At 48.8% G+C, this 15,600-nt stretch overlaps 2 protein-coding genes across 2 annotated transcripts in view; one reads left to right on the forward strand and one right to left on the reverse strand.

Moving 5' to 3' along the window:
* LOC144761466 (uncharacterized) overlaps positions 1–12,683 on the reverse strand; it is a 36,219-nt gene extending 23,536 nt beyond the window's left edge. Inside the window, exons 1-2 of the mRNA XM_078646818.1 lie at positions 12,019–12,683; positions 10,971–11,744 (exon numbers count right to left, since the gene is read on the reverse strand). Coding sequence (XP_078502944.1) covers positions 10,971–11,744; positions 12,019–12,439 — 1,195 coding nt within the window. The 5' untranslated portion in view covers positions 12,440–12,683. The remainder of the gene's footprint in view (positions 1–10,970; positions 11,745–12,018) is intronic.
* Positions 1–15,600, forward strand: part of LOC144762933 (xanthine dehydrogenase/oxidase-like) — a 1,098,251-nt gene that overhangs the window by 972,711 nt on the left and 109,940 nt on the right. The gene's annotated exons all lie outside the window — the stretch shown is intronic.

Here is a 15,600-nt window from a genome sequence, read left to right on the forward strand (position 1 = left end):
CTAGTGGTTTATTAGATATGTACAACTGTGTCTGTGGCGGACGCGCAGCAGTCGAAGATTTAATCTGCTGGCAAATGTCACATTGAAGGACATAATCACGCGTCTGTTTGTACAGTCCCCGCCACCAGAAACGTTGTTGTAATTGAGCTACAATGGCTGAGACACCCGCATGCGCAGACGCCACACCTTCATGCGCCGCTGTAATCAACGTAGCCCTGCGATCCGAGTTGGGAATCAACCGTTCACCAACTTCAGGAATTTTCACATAAGGAACCTTATCGGGACTTAAGTGGTATGTGTACTTCGAAGGGAACCCCGTAGGATTTTTATCTCCCTTCTCAGTGGCAGCAACAGCCGCCAAGATATCATCATCAATCTTACTTATGGACCATGTAACTGCTGCAACTAAATATGTCGATACTGCAGATTTCGCTGCTTCATCAGCAAGCGAGTTACCAACAGAGTGGACTCCAACACGCTGATGACCAAGAGTGTGAATCACAAACACAAGTGGCAATCGCTCTTTAAGCTCAGCCACTCGAACCCAGATCATTTTATGTTTTATTGTGCTACCCTTGGAATCACGAAAGTCATTGCGAATTCAAAAGAACAAGTTTTCATTGTAAGACTGGACACAGTAAAAGGAATCACTCACAATAAGAGTTGTCACACTAGGATCGGCGTACTCCAATGCAAGCAATAGAGCACGAAGCTCCGCCAATTGTGCGGTGCAGTCCCCTAGAGTCTGCGTGTGCACGACTCTGGACTTGAACTCATCGTTCACCATGGCACCGACCACAATGGCACATGCGGAAACGTAGGCATGTTTAGAGCCATGCGCAACCTGCGCCGAACCATCAGTGTAAATGATGCAATGGAAATCCTCCAAAGGTCGCATAGCCAGAGAAGCGGGATGAACGAATTCATACTGCAGGTACTCTTGCGACCGTAAGGAGGCGTAAAAAATAAACATAACATCCGTGGATGTCAAGGAAGCAGCCCATTGAATCCACCGAGGGTGCAAAGCTTTAGAATTTGGTACACTGGCTTTTGTAACAGCCTCTAAGTGAGGACAGGGGGTAACAACCAACATGCGTTTTCCCTGTGACAGAGCACGTTCCTTAAGAATCGCCATCTGTACAGCCGTCAAAAATTTCTCCACAGTGAAAAACCGCATTTCAGCCGAAGTGTACAAGTGTGACTTGTAAGCAATAGGAACTGTGTCTCCTTCATTAAAAGTCAGGTACGTGAAGCCCACCGTCCCAGGAATTATTCTTATCACCAGGTTGATGTGGTTGTCACGAGTCAGTAAGAATTTAGAAGCGATCAGATCAGCTTGCAAAGATTGCAGAATAGCAGAATGCTCAGGCAGCCAGCATGATTTGGAAAAAGTTGGTTGTATCAAAGCATACAAAGTCTTGATACACTGGGCATATTCCGGAATGTACGTTCTCCCGAAATTCAAAAAACCCAGTAAAGACTGTAATTTTTTCAGAGTTGTCGGAGCGCGCGGTTGTGCGCATTTCTCCAGGAAGTGAGGAGCCAAACCTCTACCTTCATTGTTGAGCTCGTAGCCCAGGAACAACACTGTATACTCTGCAATGTGCGATTTTGCAAAGTTGAATTTGTAACCCATGTCTGCAGAGGTACAAATTAAGCCATTAACTCGACACAGATGCTCCCAAAGTTCGTCATCTGTGAGATAAATGTCATCCTTGTACGGGCATGCATCTGGATCAATTCTCTCCAAAAGAGAGACAATGCGGGCTGAGAACACCCCTGGACTATTCTTATAGCCCATAGGTAAACGCCGAAATTGTTTTTGGACACCGCCGCATGTAAAGGAGGTCCATTGGGAACTTAGACCATCCAAACGATGGGCATAAAAACCGTTGGAAATGTCAAGCATGGTCTTAACACGCTTACGCACAAGACCATCCACTAAGGCAGAGCCGTGAGTATTCTGTACTGCACAGGTACGGCAATGCGAGTTTAAATGCCGGTAATCCAACACCAAACGGTACAAACCATCAGGCTTGGTTAAAGTAAAAAGAGGGTTATTCATCGGTGACACACATGTTTCAATTACTCCTTGATATTCCAATTGTTCAAGGATTTCCGCAACGGAAGCTTTAGCGTCACGTTTAATGAGATATTGAGGTTGATGCTGTGGCTGAGACCGTAAAGGAATCTCGTGTGACGAGGGCAATTTATCCCAACCACAATGTGTACGGTACAGAGCCGGCGCCTGAGCCGTAGCCCACTCTTCTGCAAAACTCAGCGCATGCTCCTTCGAGATTGTGTGTGCGAAACTGGGGAGGATCACCTCCTCCCCTCGCGGAGCTGCGAGAACAAAAGGTGGGGGCCAGTCAGCCTCCGAAAGCAAAATGTCATATGTAGACGAAAGATTATCCCAAAATACCCCTTTTATGGTACGCTGTATGTCACCTTCGATTAACAAGACAATTTCATAAAGTTTGTCAGGGGGAGCAGCTCTAGTATCAGCCGTTTCTATTACAACATAATGGTCAGTCGCTGTCACCTTCAGTAGTGGACGCAGTGCCTCTCGCACTATGGTAATCTCCGCCGCGCTGTCCAGCAAGGTCAGAGCCCATGCCAGATTCCGAAGCCGCATTCTCACTATCTGTGGCATATCTCACTGTTAAAGCGGCGACTTTCTTCTTTTGAAACTGGGGTCTCTTCGGTGTAGAGCCGTCCTGCTTTCCTGCACCGTCTTTCGGTCGGGGCTGGTCACGTCCTTGCTGGCCACCCTGACCCCTTCCGCCTCCTCCACCACCAGTCGACGAGGCCGATGACTCCTGAAAAGAACGAGGAGAGCATTGATCAGAAACCTGAAATCGATCAGGTGATTTAATCTTCGCGCGATCGCACAAGTCATAAACACGTTCTGCGGGGGCAGGCACGGGAGACGCAGGACGAGACTCCTGTTTCTGTTGCTGTTGCTGACCCTGTTTTTGTTTTCTAGGCCAATTTTGGTTCTTGGACTTGGGTTGGACGTCAGTCTCAGACTTCTGTCCTTGGAGTTGGGTTTTCTCTTTCACAGAAAACGGCTTAAGACCCCTACTGTTGCGGCCCACGGTTTTATAAGCCGAAACAATAATCCTCGCTAACTGTCGGGGTTTCTCGGCATCGGGAAGCGCCACAAGCATTAGCAACCTGAAAGTTCACTGCATCCCCCTTGACATTAACAAGAACGAGATTGCAAGCCATCTCAAAGGTCCCACACAGGCGCATACCCAATTCAACCACAGCCTCAGGTCCGTGCTCATCTTGAACACGCTTAAGGACCGTTGGCAGGACAGTCATAGACGGAATGCCGTAGCACCTCGCATAGACTGCCGCAAAAGTTCTACCCCAGGTTTCACAGTCACCGATTTCAGGGGCCAAGTCTTTTGGTAAGCTAATCGTTAGAATCCTGTGTTTCTCACCAGGAGTCGTGTTAGGAAATACCGCTTCCAGCTGGTCAAAGTTCTCGGCAAGCCAGAAAGGAAAATCATCCTTATCTTGGGGTCGCTTGCCCATTACAGCATTGACAATTATGGGACTGAGCTTCAAACCGCCCTGTCCGGCCGGAAGCGCCGCACCACCCGGGGCCCCACCCGGAAGATTACGGGTTATGTATTGCACTAACGCACGAATAACGCTAATAGAGACTACATGTAGTCTTCTTAGCTCAACCACGGTACAATTGCCGTGCTGAGGGTGAGGAGTAAATCCAGCCAAAACAGGCCAATTTGCGCCTGGAATGGACAAAGGACCTAACCTCGGGGCTGTTAAAGAATGGCTGAGGGCGCCACCAAACCAAACGCGATGCTGCCAAGTATCGATAGGCCCCTCCTGTGCCCTGTACGGAGTATACTCATTCGGTACAGGAGAGGGAGTGTAAGTGTGGAACACACCTGATTGTCCGTCCACAGCCGGAAACGTCACCCACGAATAAAATATTTCGTACGGGTAAGCTATCTCCGCACTCACCACCATTATCACGGCCATGCCATCCACAGGGACATTATATTGTTGCAAATGATTGCGCACCGCAATTCGACTATGTTGCGTAATGTCCACGGCCGCAGCCATGACGTCACAGAAAGGTAAAGGGACAAAGTAAACTTTGTAGCACAACTGGGTAGTAATTCAAAGAAACCGTTTAGAAAGATTCAAGCTTGAAAAGACCTATTTCACAAACAGGTAGGTTTTTTCCAACACCACCGTTTTCCGGAAACGACAGCTAAGGGGTTAAGGATTGAATGATATACTACTCAAGTGTCATGATATAAGACCACCAACGTATGGGCTCCATGTAGCAGGGATTCTGTTCTCCTACAGAACTGTGCATAGAGACCTGGGACCTCAGTGAATTAGGGTGTGCCAAAACTCACCTCAGTACCCAAAATCCCCTTACCGAGCTAGCTACAGTGTCTCATTGGTCATTACAAACTCCCAATGTTTAGACAAACCAGAACATGAACTTAGAATACCTCAGGTAACGTGAAAGTTAACACATGAACACTCTTTCGTTATATAATCATTTCAAACCAGAACGTGGAGTAAAGGAGGACACGTGAACATTTGAAATATTTGTTTACTAATGCAGTGTTCTCAAACGCAGTATCTTAGATAATATTAGCAAACATATTATAAGAAGCAAAGTTATCAGCATAGTTACTAGTCCATAAAAGGCAAAAGGTGACAACCTGCTAAAATGTTGAAAATGAATAAGGGTTAACAACACTTAATTCTCACCCTCCCTAACTAGCATATTATATTATTATCTAAGAAGGTCTCTTTGGGTTCTAGCAGAGCGGCCCCATACCTCAAGATCTCAGTGGCAGAGGATCTCATCATCTTCCACCAGCTCTCTGCATGCGAACCGCATCAAGTGTGTATCGTGTGCTCTAAGCAAAGCAATATAAAACGCGCCTAAAGCCAGATTTTGGCAGCAGCTGCATTTATGTTATGTCTAGGAAGGTGCGAAGATCAGACCTCACAACAATACTGTGTCGAGTTATCCTTGAGGCTTCAGCACTCACTGTACAGACATAGTTTACCAAGCAAAGCTGATATCAGAGCAATAACATATTATTCTCATGTAAATCACAACGCTCTTCTAGGCTGAAAGCTAAAACAACAATTATGTGTCGTGTCCAGAAGCAGCAAAAAGGTAAAATGGCGTTTAAACATTTAATAAGCTCATGCTAACTTAACACTGTATATAGGTAAGCAGTAACTATATGACAAGATGAAATGGGCATTTCACATGCTGTGTGCTTCAAGTTTTCCTTATCTAATAATTCCTTCAGACCCACCACCCAGGAGAATATACTGCTTTGGTACCTAATAAAAAGATGAGGAATCTACAGATAGAAGAATCCATCAGAAGAAAATTTTACTTACCTTCACCAACGCTCCACAGATTCCTCACTGAGCCTTCCACTGCCCCTTTCTGAAGAATGGTCTTAGCCACCATAGTAATACGTTTCCAAGTAAAGTTGTTGCATTGCATTGCCACAATGAGTTCAATATTTTTTCCTTGCCTGTGCCTCTAAGAGCGTGTACAAAATGGATGGGAAACTGACAATAGAGCTCTCCAGCTTGGGGCTAAATGCTCTTGTGATGTGACACTTGTGTCGCTTCCGGTGCTGAGATACAGCTGGCACCACCTACTGGTGTAGGATGGCTTGTGCCATCGGCATATTCAAAATGTTAGGAACCTGCAGGTAGACTGAGTATCCACCGGAAATCTTGTTATTAAGGGTAAGTAGTCATTTTTTCCCACTCATTATGATCTGAAGGTTTATCACAGTCTTATACGTAACAGGACATGCCCGAATGAACTGACCCTTGACTCACAGTTTTAATGCTGCTTTTTATCAGGATTTTACCTGTCACCCTTGAATTTCAAGAAATATTGTTGCATTTAAACAGCAATGTACGAAAGACAGGCCTTTGGCAGATATGAAGTGGCTGGATTAGCAGAGCGTACCAATAAAAACTCCCCAAAATTTGTAACCCATGGAAGACCTTCAGCTTGACTAAAATGTGTTCACAAACCTTGAACAATGCTGTGGTATCCCAAAGTTGATCTGCTGAACATTGGAGGTAAACTGGTAGAAAGCTTGTGACCCCTAAGTCCAACAAGCATTTATTAAACATATATAAGGGTTCACTAGTACCGATGACGCGCTCAGCACCGCCGAACACATGCATTTCCAGATCCACACAGACCCTAACTCACCCTCAGAGGCACCCTCATCTACCGACCCCCCGGACCTGCCCCCAGCAACTCCATCGCCGACTTGATCAGCGTGCACGCCCTGAACTCCACCGACTACATCCTCCTCGGAGACCTGAACTTTCGCCTTGAGAACAACAACGACAACAACTCCACAACCCCGATTGATAACCTCGGACTGAAGCAACTCGTCACATAGCCCACCCACTCCGCCGGCCACACGCTCGACCCCGTCTTCTGCTCAAGCCTGCACGTCTCCTCAGTCACTCCACCAAACTCCTCTGGACCGACCACCGCTGCATCCACTTTGCCTTCCAGAAGCCCACCACACACCACCGCACCCAACAGATCCCCCGCCGCAGCTGGAGCAAAATCACCGAAGACCAACTACACGCAAACCTCGCTCTCTGCCCATCCACCGAATCCTCCAACACCGATGACGCTGCCCACAGCTTCACACGCTGGATCGAGGACTGCGCCAACACCCTCGCCCCACTGGAGAAACCACCACACAGAGACACCAGCAAGAGGGCCAGCTGGTTCACCCCAGAACTCCTAGCCTCCAAGCAAGCCTGCCGGAAACTAGATAAGAAATGGCACAGTGAACATACTCCGGACAGCCACGCAGCACACAAGGACACCATCCGCAACCACCACCACCTCATCAGGGCGGCCAAGAGGACCTCCTTCAAAGACCGCCTCGTCAACGCACACAATAGCAAGGATCTCTTCAACCCCAGCTCCAACACTGACATCCCGCCGTCGCGAGCCCTGTGCGACTCCCTCACCACCTTCTTCCACCACAAGATAGCAGACATCCACAACAGCTTCAACACCCAGACAGCCCCAACAGACATCAACACAACAAACCCTCTGCACACCATCGACCACGACCCCCCTGCTAGCCTGGACCAGCGTGAGCATCAATGACACCATCAAGACCATGCGCACAATATATTCCGGCTCTCCATCAGACCCATTTCCGCATCACGTCTTCAACAGAGCAAGCAGCTCCATCGCACCCCACCTGCGCAATGTCATCAATCTGTCCCTCGAGACCGCGACCTTCCCAGAGATCTGGAAACACGCTGAGATCAACACTCTACTCAAAAAACTTAAGGCAGACCCAAGAGACCTCAAGAACTTCCAGCCCAGCTCTCTGCTCCCCTTCCCGGCCAAGGTCATCGAGAAAACAATCAACAGACAGCTAACCCGATACCTCGAAGAAAAGAGAATCCTGGACCCTTCCCAGTCAGGGTTCCGCAGCAACCACAGCATCGAGACTGCCCTCATCGCCGCCACCGATGACATCAGGACCCTACTAGACAACGGCGAGACCGCAGCACTCATCCTCCTAGACCTCTCTGCCGCCTCGATACCATCTGCCACCACACACTACACGCACGCCTCCATGCCGCAGGGATCAGAGACAAGGCTCTGGATTGGACCACCTCCTTCCTCTCCGGCAGAACCCAGGGCGTCCACCTTCCCCCATTCCGTTCCAAAGACTCTGAGATCATCTGCAGTGTACCCCAGGGATCCTCCCTCAGCCCGACACTGTTCAACATTTACATGGCTCTGCTCGCACACATAGCCCGACAGCACGACCTCAACATAATCTCCTACCCCTAAGACACTCAGCTGATCCTCTCCCTCACCAAGGACCCCATCACCACCAAAGCCAACCTCCATGAAGGAAAGAAGGCCATCGCTGACTGGATGAAGACCAGTCATCTGAAACTGAACTCTGACAAGACGGAGGTCCTTATCCTCGGCTCAACCCTTCAGACCGTGACGACTCCTGGTGGCTGATGGCACTGAGGGCAGCCCCGACACCCACCGACCACGCACGCAACCTGGGAATCATCTTCAACTCAACACTCTCAATGACCAAGCAAGTCAACTCCGTCTCCTCCTCCTGTTTCAACACCCTCCGTATGCTCCGCAAGATCTACAGATGAATCCCGACAGATACAGGAAAGACAGTCACCCAGGCCCTCGTCAGCAGCAGACTCGACTATGGAAACGCCCTCTAAGCGGGAGCCCCGACCAAGGTCATCAAACGACTACAACACATCCAAAATGCCTCGGCACAACTGATCCTCGACATACCATGCCACGGCCACATCGCCCCCCACCTGAGAAACCTGCACTGTCTCCCCATCAACAAGAGGATATCCTTCAAGCTCCTCACCCACGCACACAAGGCACTCCACAAGACCGGCCAAGCCTACCTCAACAGACGGCACTCCTTCTACATCCCCAACCGCCAGCTACACTCCGCCGACCTCTCACTCGTCACAGTCCTGAGCATCCGAAGAAGAACAACCTCCGGGTATGTAGTGTGCTTTACAAATGATTGGTTGATTGATTGATTGACTGTCACTGTGCTGAATGCTACCAAAAGATCTAATAAGATGACAACATGAATTCAGTTATTATCTGATTTGTCCAAGTTCATTAGTCAAGGTGAAATATTCTTCTGCCAGCATTAAAGCAGTTTACGATGTAGATGCACCACTGTTATCAATTCTCTAAAAAGAAGTAATTTTAATTATTATGAACCCAAAACTAGTTTGTAGTTTAGGGCAATGAAGACTGTTTCTTAATGATACTCATGTCATACTTAATGTCTAACATGAAGTGTGTTACCTCTGTCTCTTAAGCACAAACATTAAACTGTGTCGTCTCAATGCAAAAAAAGGGACTATGGGCCCGATGTAGGTCGGTCGGTAACGGCCGAAAATCGGTATTTTCGGCCGTTACCGATCGGAATACAGACAACGGGATGTAGGAGGCCGAAATCCTGCGAAATCGGCGATTTTACCGATTCGGAAAATCACCGAGTCGGTCGGATTCCGAATCGGAAAAATGTAGGAATCGGAAAAAATCTCCGATTAGGTAATCTACCGAATCGGAGATTTATTCCGATTACTACTTTTTCCCGATTCGGAATCCGACCGACTCGGTGACTTTCCGAATCGGTAAAATCGCCGAATTGGTATATATTCCGATTCGGTGAAAATCCGATTCCATGCGAAAACCCTAAGATTGAGATGTAGGTAAGCACAGAAATACCGATTTTGCTCTAAAATCGGTATTTCTGACTCGGAAATTACCATGGATTTGAATCAGGTGGTAACCAGGTGCAACCTATAAAAAAAGACCCAAAATGCAGTTCTACTTGCAACATGGCAGCTTTCTATGTCATAGCTAGACGGCTACGGCTACAGCAGGAAGGTGAGAGGGAATGGCTGAGACAGGAGCAGGTGTACAGGCAGAGGGTGACCCTGTGCATGCTGACAGATCCAGAGATCCTACAGAGGTACAGGCTGGAGGCAGACACCATCAGAGACCTCATCAGGGACCTCCAACCCCTGTTGCAGCACCCCACCCCAAGGGCACATGCAATCCCTGTGCAGGTGCAGGTGCTATGCTGCCTACATCTTCTGGCGTCTGGCAGCTATCAAAGTGTAGTTGCTGTGGCAGGAGGGGTGACCCAGAGCAGCCTGTCAAGGTTCTTCCACAAGTTCCTTGATGCCATGATCCAGAGGATGGCCCACTACATCTCCTTCCCTTCCACCCATGCAGAACTGGCACAGACAAAAGCTGAATTCTATCAGATGGCAAGATTCCCCCACATCATTGGCTGCATAGATGGCACACACATACCGATTTGCCCCCCTGCTGACACCGAATACGTATACCGCAATCGGAAGTCACGGCACACCATAAATGTGCAAGTGATATGCAATGCCAAGTGTGTGATCACTGACCTGGTTGCAAAGTTTCCGGGGAGTACCCATGACTCCTATATCTTCCAGAGTAGCGGGATTTATGCACGGCTGATGGCAGGGGAATTTGGCGAAGGATACCTCCTAGGTAAGACACAGTGTCAGACCCCCATTACCAAAATAGCAGTGTGTAATACATGTATGCATGTGAGTAATGTTACCCCTTCTCCTTCCAGGCGACAGTGCATATGCCCTACGCTCGTTCATTCTCACACCTTACCTCAACCCCTCAACACCCAGCCAAAGGAGGTACAACCGTGCACACAAAAGCACGAGGAACGTAGTGGAAAGGACCTTTGGCATCTGGAAGAGCAGGTTCAGATGTCTGCACAAGAGCGGAGGTGCAAGACAATACACCCCCATCACCTGCTGCAAGATTATTGCTGTGTGTGCAATGTTGCACAACCTTGCAGTCAGGAAAGGCACTGAGGTAGAGTTATCCGACTACGAGGACCCTGATGATGACAATGCTGTCCCACTACCACTACCTGCTGGAGTCTCTGCACCATCTGACGGCAGATACAGGCGTCAGGAGATCACAGACAACTATTTCTGAGTGAGTACAGATGCACAAACAGGTCAATGTATGTGTTCAGAAATTAAATTTAATAATGTTGCATCAACGTTACTGCACTGATGTGCAACAAAAGAAAAGTTAAACAACAAGGGGTAGGAATGTCCAATGTCCGGGTTGCCTCACCCGCAGTGGCAGTCCTATTTTTTGCTGCGCTTAGCAGGCCCACTGGGATGAACCTCACCCCCTTCAGAATGCCCTGCAGCCTCAGCTGAGCGTCTGGTGCTCCGGCGCGGCTCTGACGCAGTGCTGGCCGGGCTGCTGCGGCTGCTGCTGTCCCCAGCCTCGCCCAGGACGGGATTCACTGCGGTGTTGGAGATGAGTAGTGTCTCCATGGCTGTTGTGATACGGCCCATGCCCCTAGTGACCTCGGACATGGACTGTGTGAGGCTGGCCTCCATGTTTGCCCCACGTTGGCATGACTGGGCAGTCGCAGCCGCAAGGCGGGTGAGTGACCTGTTCGTGACTCTTGCATCCCTGCGACGACTCAGCTCATGGTCATCCAACCTGGTGCAGAGCTGGGTGATGGCAGTGGTCATTCGGCCAATTGATGTTGCTATGTCCTTGTTGCTGTCAACGAAGGTCTTGAAGCCCTGTGTCATCTCACCCATCTGCAGGTTGTGCAGGCGCAACTGGCGATGGCAGGCCAGGATGGATTTCGCCTGCATCCTCTGAATTGTGACCATGCTGGTCTCCAGCCCTGCGAAGACGCTGCCTCCCGGTGCTGGTATTGGGCTGCTGGTAGCACGTGGCCTACGTGGAATCCTGCTGCCCTGCTGTGTGTGCTCTGGTGTCGCTGGTGTCACGGGGTCTTGTGCAGGAGCCTGACCCGCTGCCCCCTCCATGATGACTAATGGAGCCACTATTCTCCTCCGGGCCGGGGAAGTGGCAGGTGCAGGGTGGCTCTGTGGTGGTGTGTTGTCCGGGGAGAATACCAATGAGGGCGACTGAGACTGAGACAGTCGGGGGGAGTGTGGAGTTGTGAGGGAATGTCCTGTGTCCTCCTCATTTGCCAGGGCACAGCTGTTGTCCTCCTCCTCCTGTGCTGCTGCACTGGTGCTTGCCACTGCCGCACTGGCTGTTGGTGCTGGAGCTGATGCTGCTCCCCCGCCTGATGGTGCCCCTAGGTACAAAGAAGCATTTGTCAAGTGGGTGCTAATGTGTTCCAGTCACAACTATTAAAGCATTGCACATCTCATTACAAACACGTTGATGCTGTATTACAGTTATTTATCTCATGCTTCTGCTGTGGCATTATTGGTAACTTTTGCTGAGTACATTTAGCACGATGCATTGCTCATGTCTGTTGCTAGCTGTACTGGCCTGGGGTTTGGCTGTGCATTGGGTCTGTAGGGGAGGTGTCTGGTATGGTGTGTCAAGTTGCGCATGCTTCTTACCTGTAGCTGTAGCTCGGGATGAGCTATCCAGGTCCCCAATGCCCACGACACTGGCCCTCTCGATGGTCGTCGCCACTAGTTCCTCCAGCTGAGTGAGGGGTGGCGCACGGTTTGTTCCTCCTCCAGTGAGTCCAGCCTGCTTGTGCAGGTCGGCCAGTTTGCGCTTGGTCACGCCACGGATGTCATAAAACCTCTTCTTGAGGTCGTCTAGGCTCCTGTGGGTGACACCAACTGCATTGACTTTCTCCCCGATGTCGAGCCACAGCCTCCTCTTGGTGCTCTCCGGGACAGTCAGGGACTGCCTGCCATATAGCTGGGTGTGCACCCTCACCACCTCCTCCACCAAAGTTTGTAGCTCCATGGTGCTGAATTTAGGATTGCGCTTCCGCCCTGCCTTCTGGCTCTCTGTGCTGGTGTCCATGTCTCTCAGGGATCCTGCTCACAATGCTGCTCTCTCTGTGTCTGCTCAACTCATGCAGCTTTCCAGAATGTTCTGATGAGTTGCACCTGCCTGGGTTGCCACACCCTGTGGGGGAGGGTGCTTACAGCTCATTGGCTGATGTCTTCAGTGTCACTCAACCAGCTCGGCAAAACGGCATTCTCCGATTCGGTATTTTCCGATTCGGTATTTTCCGAATGTGTTCGGTAAATACCGATTCGGAATGTATAATGCCTTCCTATTGGCCTTTCGGCCCATGGGGCGTATTTATTATTCCGAATCGGCGTTTACCGAATCGGTTGGTTCCGCATTTTTTTTTTTCCGATTCGGACTTGTCCGACCCGGCCTATACCGATTCGGTAGTTGGCGAATCGGTACGTATCGACTCTCGATACCGAATGCTACCGATTCGGTATTTTTCCGATGATTATTTCCTACATATCATTTTCCGATTTTGAAATACCGATTCGGTACGGATCGGTATTTTAAAATCGGTAAATGCGTTTTACCTACATCGGGCCCCTATGTATTTAATTGATCAAGTAAATGCATGCAATTGATGCTTCAAGCACATTTTATGCTCTTGTAAAAGGTAAAAGAAGTGTAGGGTGCCTTAATTCACAAGCGACCTGAAACAAACATCAGACTTCCTGTGTTCATGTGATGGTTATAAGAATTGCAACCACCCGCATTTTTTCCATGGGTGACTGTGAGAGGGAGGTGCTTAAGCTGTGAATTTGGCATCCCCATCTATTTTTTAGTAATACCAATATTCTTAGGACCTGATAATGAGTTTGACTCTTCTCCTGCAGGCTCGCCACCGCTGTGCTGACAGCAGGAACGCCAAGCCCATAGTGCACCCACCAGCTGGATTACGACTTAAATTTAGGATGGCCGGGCAGTGTTGCGGTAGTCTCACAGCCGTGATATGTTAGGCTTATAGGAGAGCCTGACATGCAGACAGCTGCCATGACAGCACCTGAAGCACTTTCCTGCATGGTGTGGCATGCACCATGTCCTGCATGCCATACCGTGCAGGAACAGGCGTGCAATTCCAGGGGGAGCACAACATGTGCCATAATGCATGCTTCCCCAGGCCCAGAAGCTGCAGGGGGCCCTGTTAGGGTCCCTTTAGTTGCCTCTCCACCACCGTTTTCATGGTGGGATCACCACAAAGAAATGGGTGGTGGACTGGCAACTCATAATATGCTCTGCAGTGCATATGACTTTTTCTGACCTTTTGGGCCACTGCCGCGGGATCCTGGCGGACTTGGCGGTCCGACCTCCACACTCAGAATACTCTGGGCAGGTTTGCAGTGGTGGCGTTGGTTGGACTGCAGCACTCATAATCAGGCCCTTAAACTTGATGATTGCCTGAGACGTACCTCCTTTATGTCACAGAGCCCAATGTGTGTTTGGATGAGGTGGGCCCACATAAAACTGCCTGATGTTTCTCATTCAGCAAATGTAGTCAGGTGGTGCACATAATTTCCACTGACCACATATTAGTCTGCCCAGCAATTGTGATTCCTTCCCATCCAGTGAGCTACTGAGAGAGCCATGCACTAGACTCCCTACAGAGCTCTTTGAGCCCAACAAGCTACGCCTGGTCTTTGATTTTCTCCTCTCCTCCTGGCAGCCACTGATGCTTGAGCTCTGAGGACCCCATTGGGGCCTTCCATTTTGGTCTGGGTATACCTATTCCGGTTTTGTATAGTGAACCTCAAGGATGAGGCTGACCTTCCCCTGCTCATGAGAGCCTCCTTTCTTCATTATATCCTTCGTCAACAGGACGTCCTTTCAAAGGACAATTTCCAAAGGGCATCACAACTTGTAAGCTAAATGAATGACAGCATTTTGCAAGCATGCATTTATTCCAAGAAGGCAGACAAGTAAAAAGCTAAACTATTCCATCTATGCTAGAACTCATTAATTTGTGCATTATGTAGTCTGAGCAATACCTGTATAATGTGTGATATTAATATATTGAAGAGACGGCTCAACTGTGTATAAATATATATATAGTGATATTAATATAGTTAAGAAACTGCTCAACTGTATATAATTATATATAAATATATATATAGTGATATTAATATAGTGAAGAGACTGCTGAACTGTGTATCTATACAGCCCACCACCAGTTCCAGGAGGAGCTAGAGTAGTGTTGGTGTGACTGCACTCCACGTTGGGCGTAATGGATTCCCGTATCTGCCCTCGCCGATATGGACTCTTGAGACTGTGGGTTGATGCGGTTGGGGACTCAAGGGGGTGCCTGCTTTCAAGTTCCACATCACGCAGGGGAAACACATGATTCTTTTGTCATCGCATGTCCCGCATTCCGCCCAGTGACTCTACATTCCCCATTGCACTTACCTGAACGAATGAACAGCATTCTGGGAATTGCAGTTCGAAAACAACCGACAATCTGCCTCAGGTGAGCCAGGGTACTGGCTTGCGGGAGGAGCGGATTGCAACCCAATAGTTTGTGGCGGGACATTATTTAAGACAATGACGTGTATTCCACCTGACGACTGCTGGCGCTGAAGAAGGCTTAGAAAGCCGAAATGCATTTGCAGTTACTGCAGGGTCATGAATAAAGGTGCCTCCGTGAAATCCCCTGCTGTGGCCTCTTCTCTTTCTCTAGGAAGAGCTTACTTACATATATATAGAAACGTTCAAAACCGCTTGGAAAGGTCTGTTCGGAGGTAAGCGCGCATAACCCCCACGGCGGGTTTGTCGAATCCTAAAGCACTGTTTTGGTTCTGTTAACGAATAAAGCCACTGTAGCAATTACAGCTAAGACTGTCACAGGCAGCGTTTCTAGTGGGAACCGGTGTATAAAGTTTTTGCAACACTGTCAAAGAGGACGAAGCAATAAACTAAACCAAAAATAGCCACATAGTAAACGAAGCCATTGTCGGCAGAAAAAATTTCACACATTGAAGTTTGAAAACAACTAGAGATAGTTTGATAATATAATCACACAGCATAAAAATGGAAAAAAGAGAAGCTAAACGGAAAGAACAAGTGGAAACAATTTTTGATAAAGGAAATATTGAAAAAAGAAAAAGATCAAGATAAACAAAGTGTGCCCGGAAAAACGGATATAAAAAGCAAATTGAGATCATGGGAGAGATTGA

The sequence above is a fragment of the Lissotriton helveticus genome, chromosome 6 (assembly GCF_964261635.1).
Source record: "Lissotriton helveticus chromosome 6, aLisHel1.1, whole genome shotgun sequence".
NCBI classification, from domain to species: Eukaryota; Metazoa; Chordata; class Amphibia; order Caudata; family Salamandridae; genus Lissotriton; species Lissotriton helveticus.